Here is an 11,363-nt window from a genome sequence, read left to right on the forward strand (position 1 = left end):
TGTTAGATCCTCTTATTCGCTTAAAACACTGGAACTGACCAACAATGCGATGAACAGGAATGGAATGAGCGTTCCCAAATGCGGATGTTTTGTTTGGAAATGTCTTATCTAGTGACACCGGACACATCAGTGATGATATCCTGAAACTCCTGGATGCTTCTTGAGTTGAGGAATCGTTTTTGTCGTTGCACAGCACTACAGTGAAAGCTGTGCCTCCGTATTTTACCCATCAGTGGCTGTGAACACACATTAGTGCACTAGGGGCACTAAACACACACACACACACACACACACACACACACCTGTAGAGGTGGGCAGCCAGGCCAGCACCCAGGGAGCAGTTGGGGATTAGGTGCCTTGATGAAAGCCGCATTAACTCTGAGTGCGGAGGGAGACAGAGCTCTTCCTTCATTCCCCTGCCCCCATTTCCTGACGCTCGATCGGATCGAACCAGTGACCTCCCAGTCCTGAGCCCACTTCTCTAACCTTAAGGCCAGTTGTTTAAATAAGAAGTAGATCCCCTTCTTCAACACTATAATCCCTCAGTACACAATTCTGTGGTTCTCCATTGTTCCCCTTCTGCTAGACGTTGTCATTAACTCAGTGCTCGTTAAAGCAAGTGTCTATTTGGGTTGTTAATCAAACCCAGATCTTCTCGCCTGCCCTCGGAGGGTGTTTAAAGCTCCAGAGCTCCAGAGCAAACCCTCGGCTTCCTGTAAAGCCTCTCGTTCAGACCAAGTGCTGAGCCTGGTTTATTTCATGTGGCTCTAAACCAGTGGACCGTCCCTCTGCCCCGCTGCACACTGGCCTCTTTCTTGGCCTGGCACCGGGCAGTGTCTGGGAAACGGTGGCCAGGTTCCAGTTTGTTTTAACTCTTGACGGGACTTGGCAGAAATGCTGAAGGGCTGGTTGTGTTTGAAGCTTCTCAGTGGAGGAGTTGGCAGAGGTCCTCTGGGTATGAGAATTATGACTCTGAGTGTCTCTGTGTTTATTTTTGTTTTTTTTTCTCCTCCACAGTGGACCATACCACTCCCGTGAGCAGAGCACAGACAGTGGCCTGGGCCTGGGCTGCTACAGCATCCCCACGACTCCTGAGGACTTCCTCAACAACATGGAGGAGATGGACACAGGTAGGTGTCAAGTGTTTATACCCATATGTTTTATGCCCAGGTTTGGTCTTGGTGATGACTCCCCTGTTGAGTTCTGTTCCAACCCCTAATACACCTGGTTCATTATTTGCAATGTTATATCCTGGTGAAACAGACCTCTGTAGCTCGGCTGTTAATGGTCTCCTCCATCACGTTGAGCCCTAATTAATCCTGGTTCAACTGGCATTAACTATATAACATTAAAACATATATAAAAGCAAATCAGACGTAAAGCAACATTAGTTAATATGTTTATAATAAAAAATATAACTTAAATTTTAGTGATGCTCCACTGAGCCGTAATAGGGAGAATGGAGCCTCTGCACTACAGAATCTGCACTATGTAACTTTTGGAGGTGGGAAGTAAACCTCCCCTTGATTTTCAGGAACGTGCTGTAAATGTGACTGACACATTGCACTGAACTCAGTGTTCCTTTAATCAAAGCAGTGCTGACTGCAGGGTCACATGCCTTTTGTTGTTATGAATGCTTTGTAATAGATGTTATGAATATTTGGATGTCTTTAACATTCCATAATGTCTCCAAGCAAAAGCAGCCTTCAAGGACACGTGAGACTAACCGAACTGTCTGTGTGTGCAGGAGACAGCATGGTGCCAGTCAACATGAACGTTTCTCAGCAGAGCCGCTTCCCCGACTTCCTGGACTCCATGCCCGGCACCAACGTGGACCTGGGCACTCTGGAGGGCACTGACCTCATGCCCATCCTCAACGACATGGAGTCCGTGCTGAACAAGAACGAGCCGTTTCTCACCTGGCTCTAGAGCTGCGGGGGGCCGAGGAGAGGCCGAGGAGAGGCTTAAGACTTTGAGCACCTTGGTGCTTCTTTTCTGGATTTTCATTTGTTCAGTCAGTCTCTCCCAGCTCTGTGTTTGTAACGTGTCTCTTTTGCTCCATTTTTATTGACCACTCCTGGTCACTCTCCTCCTCTTTTTTATTTCTTTGATTAATTTTATTATTGAGCAAAGAGGACAATTGAAACCAAAGTGTTCAGCCTAAGAACAAAGAAAATATGAGCATACGTCAATCAAATTAGTGTGAGGTCAAAGGATCAAAGACAGATCATTTTGTATATACTGTAGCATAGATTAGATGTTTACCTCCACCGTGTGTAGGTCGATCAAAGGTATGTCATTCCTCTGTCTAAGGGCCTGACTGAGCAGTGAGGACATTCACCAAGTCAAAGTGGCTATTAGTGTCTGTGTTGTTGTGATTGACACAGGGAGGATTCCCAGCCACCAGCAGAGGGAGCCAGTGTCTCCACTGGGGACAGTAAGATGGAGACAGCGTTAGCTTCGATGATGTCAAGCAGCCGAGGTTTTGCTGTTGAACTGAGAGCGGCCTTACGAACAAAGTTAGATTTCTCACCTTCACGGATACCAAATATATTTCCTACTGTATCCAGCACAACTCTCAAAGCTTTAAGTTGTCTGTAGTCAGTTCAGATTCTATGTGAAGCATTTACAGGTTTGTACTCCAGCTAATTCCAGTTAGCATCACGTAAGCTCGCGCCTCTGAGACGCGACAGTGTGCGTTTGTAGACATACATTTTATACCATGTACTTTTTATGTACTGCTACAGTATTCTTTTTTTTTTTTTTTACTGTAAATTCCTCTAGATGTGTCCCTTGACATCTAGTGCATTTTTTGACTTTTTGATATAAAGATTGCATTTTTAGTATTTATCAAAAGCTATGATTTTTTAAAAATAGAGTTTTAGGAATTTTTTTTATGAAATTGAAATTTCAAAGCACTACAAATCAGTGATGGATTGAGTTAGTTCTGAAATGTTGAAGTTAAGCTTCCCACTCTGTGCTTCTTCAGCACACTGTGAGGCTTTGGGATGCTTTTCTGCGGGATGCGACTGCCCTCTGCTTTCTCATCGTACCTGCAGGGAATATGCAACAAACACACAAGTATTTTCTGAAGCCAGAGATTACGGTGCCTGTGTTTTGGCGAGAAATACATTTTAAACACACACTCAAACTGGATGAGCATGGGTGAACACTCGATCTTGCTTTATTTCTTAAGCCCAGCTGAAATCCACTGACTTTATTTAGTTTTTTTCTATATCAGCCTAATATTTTTGTATTGGATTTTAAATGAATCGTTTGCTCTTCCTAGCGTAGGTGGTGTATAGACCCACCGTATAGTGACTAAGCAGCATATGGTTATTTTGTATACTGGTGACAGTGGTGGGGGTGGGGGTAGGAGGGGGGGGGGCGTGGCAGAGGAGAGGTGAATTTGCGAGGGCTTGAACGAGGGGGAGAAGGAAGGCTGGTGAGTTATTAAAGGTGGGAGTAACTGTAGGTCAAACTGAGCTCATGACGTCCTTCAGAAAGGATCGAACGGTTAAGTCCTGGGAGAAAAGAGTGACCACATGCTGAACCCAGATGACCACTTTCTTCAGAGTCTCACAGCTGTAAGAGGAAAAGAGAAGAAGGAGAGTGAGATGGCATAGGGTTTTAGTTTTCTTCCTGTAGCACCGCTCTCTGAAAACAAGGCTGAATATATAGACTACAGCTAAGCAGTTTAAGCTCCTTCATAGCCACAAAGAGCAGCTGCTGAGTGGCTGCTTGTTGTTTGTTGTATGTAATGAGCTGTTATTTCAGGGCTGTTGAAAGCTAGAGCGTCGTGGTGCAGGACATGGCACTGGTCACTGTTCAGAGGTTTGGAAAGTGAGTATAGTATTTGCATTAGATCATTTACGCATGTTTAAGCAATACATTGAGCAATAAGATTTTGGTAACACTTTACTGTTGGTCAGTGTTCGTGAATCTACACAATCCCTATATTCCACCAATATTTATGAAAAGGTCATTTATTATTGTTACACTTTACAGTGTGTCCAGCATACATGAGGCATAGAAACAATTTGCTTTGTAGTCTATGAACGAACCAGTTTATGCTCCACAGAGCCGCTTAGGGGCGGCCATGTTTAGAAGTACAGAATCTCTGCTGCATCTAGGCCAGTAGGTGTCAGTAGTGACTTAGTGTTTCCTCAGCATCTACAACGGCTAATACCAATGTGTAGTGTCATGGAGGCTGCTACAAAGGGTGATGACAGCTGGCACGTGCCATGTTTACGTAGCTTTGTCAGGGTTGTGTAGACTCATGAACCATGAACTATAGTAAAGGTTTACCACATTTATTTTATAAAGTGGACAGAAGAATATGAATCAGCCGCAGTCTGTGAGCTCGTGGGATGGGATGCGATGCGATGTAGTGTGGGGGACCTTGTTTTTTTGACTAGTTTATTGAGTGGTATGGAAAGGGCAGTTCTCTGTAGCATTATATAGGGCACAGTTGTGTAGCACACTGCTTAGCAACAGGAGCAAGAGGGGGGCGGGGGGAGTTGTGCTTGTTAGATTTCAGGGTTTGTGGATGTCAGAAGCATGCTGTTAGGCTTGGAAAACACACACAAACTGAATGATTGTTTACTTACATGCAGGGCAGATACGGAGAAGATCTAAAGAAATATAACCTCACAAAGCAATCTCTGAAAATGTAACTTGTTGAACAAAACAAAAAAATTGAATAAAGCGGTGTTGCCACAAATTATTGTCAAGTTTCCAATACTTTGGTGCTTCTAGTGTACATTCACATGCTCCGATTATGGACATTGTTTTTTTTTAACTGCTTGTCTAATCTGTCTGGAAAAGTGTGAAATGAAAGAGCCTAAGGTCACCAGGCTTAACGCCAAGCAGCGGCGAGAGAGGTGGAGTTACAGTGCTCAATCTAGCAAATTAGAAATGAGTTGGAATGGTGTTTGTGATCCAAAACGTCTTCCAACATCAGCACCTATCCTCAAATAAAACTTTTCTTTCTGAAAGCCATCAAATCGTCACAGAAATGTTTCAATCTTAATTGTTTTATCTTCCCATGAGAGTAGAAAGTGCTTGCTATTCTGCTGCTCGCCGCGAGAGGGCGGCACAACCACACACCAGCGAAGAACAAGAACCCACCCGCCATTTTGAAGACTATCATAAAGTGAAACCCTTGTTAGCCAGAAATGGCCATAAAGTTATATTTGTCTCATGACATTCATAGGCTTTATTCAGACATTAAGTCCCTCTCTGTCCTCTTACTCCTAAGAGTCAAAGTCGACCATAATACCAAAAGTTTGTAGACACCTCACCCACTGTTTTTATTTTAAATAAAGGGAATTCATTGAAAATGTGTCCCTCCAGCTGTAATAACAGCTTCTATACCTTTAGGAAAGGCTTTGTACTAGATGTTGAAACATTGCTGTAAGGCTCTGATGGCATTTGGCCACACAAACATTAGTGATGTCAGGTACCCAAATTGGACCATTAGTTCTGGGTGATTCGTTTTGGGTTATAATAAAACAGCATATCAATGCACTGGCTTAAAAATGTCAGTACTCCACTGACTAGACCACTGTCGGCCCACCATCTACCACTCGGATTAATGTCCTGTGTTCAAAATATATAAATAATAATATATCCTTAAACAGATTTTAAATTCAAATAGTTACTTGTTTTATACTAAAAGAAGAGGTGGAAGATATTAAGCGTATGTAAAGATATATAATTGAAATTAACACGTGGAATTGAGTTATATCAATATACACTTCTGTACGTCTTAAATGGAAAAAATATAATAAGAAAGACATTTTAAATTCTTATTGATTTTTATTCAGGAAAATAAACTAATACAAATATTATCAACAACTATGAGAGACATGATAATGAGTAGTGGGCCTCATATAAAATGATTATGCTGAAAATGTTAACATGCTGGATAAAAATTACTTACTAATCTAATTTACAAAGAAAAACAAGACGGCAACGAGGAAAAATTGATAAATTGGACTGAGAATGGAAAAGTGCCAACTGGCCCAGAGAACTTTGTAGAAAATGCCAGTGGACCTCCAGTTTTGCCCTCAGTGGACCAACCGTGGTCTATTGTCTTCTTGCTATTAGGGAATTCCTCTCTAATTTAACCACTGAATGCATTACAACACACTAGAAAATACAGTTGGACTGCTCTTAACGTCCATTATTGGGATATTTATACCCCTCTAGGAGACTGTTGGGTGCACAGTGTCAGCAATGGATATGGAAAGCCCTCACTAGTAAAAAGTGTCTACAAGCTTTTGGATGTAGCCATAAATTCACAGTGCGTTCTGATAATCCAGAGTTGATTTCAGGAACCATATACTTCTTTGTGAAAACCACATACTTCTTTGCTGTGTGTCCTGGTCCCGTGCCTCAGACATAAAGAGGAACTTCATTGCCTTGTAAAGCAAATAATAAAACAGCAGCACAAAGGATACTCTGTACAAGGAAAGGTTAGTGTTTACCCAGTCAATGTACCTGAATAGCAGTGTCTTGTTTAATGATACGAATAGCATGGAACAAAGTTTTAAAATGATATAACCATTAGTGCAACAGCAAACAACAGCTCCAGTAATTCAGTTACTGGAGTTTGATTACTGGAGTAATTCAGTTAATGCAGTTTAAACCAGTGCATGTGAGCTTTTATAAACCATGTTTAATACTTTTGAACAGAGTTGAGTACTCCTTTTGTAGCTGCAGTATTCTAGCGTTGATCATGATGTTTTCAACAGATTCCAGGCCTCTGAGGAATCCCCAAAGGGACAGTCACATCCTGTATCTCTTTTCTCTTCTCTGTCAGTACTGTTTCCTGTTTTTCTTCAACAGAGGCCACTTCTATATTTAACTAATACTCCTGTTTCATTTGGTGCTGTATTAAAGTTTATCTTTGTGTCTTTTCTGTGTATTTTCTAGAACTGCACATTCCAAGACTTATTAAAGCCCAAGCTCCGCCCACTCACAACACTACCACCACCATGTTTCACATGCTGCAAAGCTCATTCAGTGAACAGAACTGTAATATCAAAATATGTTTTATTTCTATTCACGAGCTGCATGTTTTGCACAATTGCTGTTTGGTTTGTGATCACTGGGAAAGGCAGGTTTGATTAATTTTGTTCTTACATTTTTTAAATTATTGGACTAATTGACTGTGCACATACCTGGATTTATTTTGTAGTTGAAATGACCCACAATACATTAAAAATCATTGCTTAATGTTTTCTCTTTTAATTAAATTTTATTAATTTAATAAAAATAAAAATAGCACCCGCCTGATCACACATCACCAGCTTGAGACGGTAAAACAAGCACATGCTTCGTCCAGAACGGGAAATCAGCCACCAACTCTTTTTGAACTGATGCTAACACAATACCCCTGGACAGTTCAGTCTGTTAGAGGAGATGTGACCAACAGATGCAAGTGTGCACTGGCCAGCGATGTGCTTCTGAGATGCAGAGAGAAGTGGACCACACCCAGAGCGTGAGTTCAGCTCTGCTCTGAAATATTTCTAAGAATATCAGTAAACACCAGTAAAAGATATGCCCTGTGATGGACTGGTGTTCTGGGCGGGGTTTGTTTCAACCCTGTGCCCAATGTTCTCAGCTAGTCTCTGGAACTACTGTGACCCTAATCAGGATGAAGCAGTTACAGAAGATGAATGAATACGCAAAGATTAATTGTGATATTTATTTTATTTTATAAAATGTGACTATTCACTTGTGTCTTGCCTGGAGTTTTCAAACATATATAAAAGTATAATTGTCACATTATATTAATATAAATTGCAGAGGGTGCTGTGTAAAAAGATCTATAATTCTATAATCTGCTAAATAAGCAAACGCTAACATACAAACAAACAACAAAAAAAAAAAACAGCCTTTTCAAAATGATGACATCTAATCTGTGAAACATTTGAAATAAATATCACACTCTCTATCGCCTTCATAAGCCCTGCCTTCAGGCAAGAGATACACACTGCCAGCTGTGAGAATGAGAACTGTAAACAGTATAAATAGACAGTAGCAAAATAGAAAACAACCATTCTGTGTTATTACTATTAATCAATTATTCTCATGGTAAATCTCGTCCTGCCTTCTGCTGCCTTTAATCTCCACCCTGTGGAAGAAAAGACAGATGTTTAATGTCATTGAAGCTTTTGTAAACGGTTAGCTGAGGCCATGTTCTTTTATAAATGGATGGATGTCCTATCACTGTTTATTTAGCCATGACTGTTAATGATAAACCAGCACTATCTAGCACACAAATACCTCCAGACAAAAAATCGAATGCCTCTGTTCAGTGTTCTGTGTAATAACACATTATGGCCAGATGTCTGTGGACACCTGCTCATTCACCTATTCTTCTGTAAGAGGGATTTCTCTGCCTCCTATTTTTTCTCTCTAAAGTAACACCTTCCACTCTTATACTTTTAGAGTATAAGGGTTTTAGAGTAGATATTGGAACATTTCTGTGAGGATCTGATGGTAGCAACATGCACTAATGAGGTCATTACTGAGGTAATAATGCTGGACGGAGCTCCATGACACCAGTGGAGACCGTTTCACTGTTCCTACCTCTACCTCTACCACTACATGGTGAACTTAAGCTCATGTGCAGCTGCTCTGTTTATTACTGAGATTATACAAGTTGTGTGCACAGGTTAAAGTAGGTGAGTTCCCTAATCAGGAGGGGTATCCACACACTTTATGTACACAATACTATATGATGGAGGGAAGGCAAAGGCTTATGTACATATTTCTCTCTTTAGATCTTTACAACTAGAAATTAATATTTTTAAAAGGATTTTTTATCTCACCCCACAGCAACCACAGCAGTCTCCAAAGATCGTCCCGATCAAGCCGTTGATGACCTGGAAACCACAGAGCACCACCTGCACCAGGCCTATGATCAGCAGCATGGAGAACAGCGTCAAATGCCAAGTGACGATATCTTCAGGTCCAGAACACTCACTCCACAGCGTTTTGTTGGATAGATAGTCACTGAGGGAAGAGGACACAACAGAGGCATTTAGAGAGAGAGAGAGAGAGAGAGAGAGAGAGAGAGAGAGAAGGCAGTCATCTTCAGCCTCAGTCTAAAGCATGTTAATGACTGTGTTCAGTTTCTTTTTCTTTTTCTTTTGTCTAATTTTATGATGTTACCAATTGGAGTAAAACACTAAATCCACAAACTCTGCTGTGTTCCTTAACGGACTCCCAGGTTGATTAGCATCATGCTGAGTGATGGGGGACAGGGAGTGCCATCTCATCCATACAGAGGCCTAAAGAGACCATGCTCCACTTAAACTATATCCGGGTGATGCTTAGATGACTTCCAACATATTCCTGGCAATTGTTTAGGAACAAAGATAATTTCATATGTATATGATGTGTGACTTATACCTTAAGCATCTGTTAAAATCAAACATTCTAAATGACATTTTAACTTAAATTTAAGACAGCTATTCAAATATGTACTAGGATGTTTATCTCAAGCCTCAATAACATCTCAAGTAACAAACCTCTGGCTGTGGGTGTGAACATACACTAGACACACGGCTTTAAAATAATGCTTTTATAAATAGAGCTTCAGAGTAAAGTACCTACCCGCCATGGAAGGGGTAGATATATGTGTTGTTTGAAGCTACTAAACACTTCGGTCCCCGGTTGATGGCGACTGCGGACACAATGAAGGAGTAACCAGCTCCCAGAAGCCCCACTCCAGCAAAGATGATGGAGAAGAACATCTGCAGAGAGATTCAGAAACAGAACATGAGCCACAAAATGCCAGGTTTTGATGGTATTCCGGGTTTGGAATAACAGCATTTCCGAAGGAGATTCTTTATCGCCGCTGCTATTTAGTCCGCGATTAGACTTAATCCATGTGTCAGAACCTGCAGTTTTATCATTCTTACTAGTGGAGTGTTTATAATGTAAATAAATTAATACATATTAATAAAATATGTGACCAGCACATAACATTTTCAAACACCTTTTAGCATTAAGTGTGAATAAATAAAAAAAAGTATTAATAAGTTGTTGAAAGGCATATTGTGAAGAGTGAATTCTTGGATGTTTTTCTGAGTGTGGCTGGGGGGCTCTGTGTGTGTGTGTGTGTGTGTGTGTGAGTGAGTGAGATGGGAACTGGGTGTTTCAAGGTGAGAGAGATAGAGAGAGCTCTCACCGCGAATCTTTTTCCACAGCTCTCATTTCCACAGCAGCCGCAGCAGTCATTGTTCTTCAGGCCCAAGAAAACCAGCGCGGGGAAGATCATCTTTAAAAACAATAACAAAAATGTACAAATATCATTACAATAATCATTTTAATTTTACATTATTCAGACACATCCTCTCGTCGTCTTTGCTGTGACTGTGGTGCCACATTTTCATCTGAAAACCAGGCTTGTTTTCTGAACAGCTTCCCACTCCCCACGTGTGAAAGGTGTTGGTGGTTGTTACGGTGTAGTGTGTAATTCTGCTGCCCTCATCACAGGGTTCAGTTCCCTGCTCAGAAAGGAACACCACCCTATTCCAATAATAATTATTCACCAAGATGTCTAATGCTGCATTAACCTCCTTCTGTAGTTGAATTATATCATAAGTGTTTGTGAATACGTGCGACTGCCAAAAAACTACACACATTAATTATACAAATGCACAAAACCTTAGGCCATTCCATAATACACTCACCAGAACGCCAGAACCCAGTATTCCTCCGAAGAACCAGGCCTCGTCTGTGATGTCCTCATTCTTTTCAGCAGGTTTACCTCCAGGGAAGAGCAGCAGAATGTTGCAAAGGAAGCTAATAATAGCCAGAGGAATGAGAGTGATCCCCAAGCACTTTGCAAAGCCCCCAGAACACATGGCTCAGTCTTTTTTCCAGCTATTAAACAAATCCAAGTTGGTCCTAGTCTCTGTACTGTCCCTTGGCCTTCTCCAGCTGCAGGTACCTGAGCTCTGCTCTGGTGTAAAACTGAGGAATGCTTATATTTATATATACCTTGGCGCTATGATGTCACTGCTTCCAAGGGAGATTTACAGCATTTGTTGCTCTATGACAACGATCTTGTCTGTTAATGTTCTACTGCCCCATGTCCCTGCCCTTTCATTGGTCACTCTGCTTTGCTGGATTGTTTTTGGTGGACACATAGCTCAAGTTTAAGACAGATTTGATACCTCTTTACTCAAAAAGCCTTTAACGACATAGCTCTTAATTCTCATATCTCGTATATTTCTATTGGTCCACTCTTCACAAGATTTTGACACAGTCTTAAAACATGAATATATGAAAACTAAACTGTACAGAATAAACACCAAATGCATGTGAGGTCTAGGCCTACA

At 41.2% G+C, this 11,363-nt stretch overlaps 2 protein-coding genes across 3 annotated transcripts in view; one reads left to right on the top strand and one right to left on the bottom strand.

The window, feature by feature from the left end:
- Window positions 1–4,715, top strand: part of wwtr1 (WW domain containing transcription regulator 1) — a 44,671-nt gene extending 39,956 nt beyond the window's left edge. For both annotated transcript variants that reach the window (XM_066647901.1, XM_066647900.1), the window contains exons 5-6: window positions 1,018–1,130; window positions 1,748–4,715. In XM_066647901.1, coding sequence (XP_066503998.1) covers window positions 1,018–1,130; window positions 1,748–1,929 — 295 coding nt within the window. In that variant the 3' untranslated portion in view covers window positions 1,930–4,715. The remainder of the gene's footprint in view (window positions 1–1,017; window positions 1,131–1,747) is intronic.
- Window positions 4,716–7,712: 2,997 nt separating this feature from the next.
- On the bottom strand, window positions 7,713–10,959 carry tm4sf4 (transmembrane 4 L six family member 4). The gene is made up of 5 exons (XM_066648105.1): window positions 10,713–10,959; window positions 10,208–10,297; window positions 9,631–9,770; window positions 8,844–9,027; window positions 7,713–8,143 (listed from the first exon to the last, which is right to left on the bottom strand). The coding sequence occupies exons 1-5, from the start codon at window positions 10,884–10,886 to the stop codon at window positions 8,132–8,134; spliced, it is 600 nt and encodes a 199-aa protein (XP_066504202.1). The 5' UTR covers window positions 10,887–10,959; the 3' UTR covers window positions 7,713–8,131.
- Window positions 10,960–11,363: the final 404 nt, after the last annotated feature.

This window comes from Hoplias malabaricus, chromosome 16 (genome assembly GCF_029633855.1).
Source record: "Hoplias malabaricus isolate fHopMal1 chromosome 16, fHopMal1.hap1, whole genome shotgun sequence".
NCBI lineage: Eukaryota > Metazoa > Chordata > Actinopteri > Characiformes > Erythrinidae > Hoplias > Hoplias malabaricus.

Bases quoted from the DNA above. Each gene is read 5' to 3' on its own strand.
- tm4sf4 (XM_066648105.1), bottom strand. From the start codon at position 10,886: ATGTGTTCTGGGGGCTTTGCAAAGTGCTTGGGGATCACTCTCATTCCT. The intron at 10,298-10,712 runs GTGAGTGTATTA...TTGTTTTTAAAG, and splicing joins TACTGGGTTCTGGCGTTCTG to ATGATCTTCCCCGCGCTGGT. The intron at 9,028-9,630 runs GTAGGTACTTTA...CTCTTCCCTCAG, and splicing joins ATCTACCCCTTCCATGGCGG to TGACTATCTATCCAACAAAA.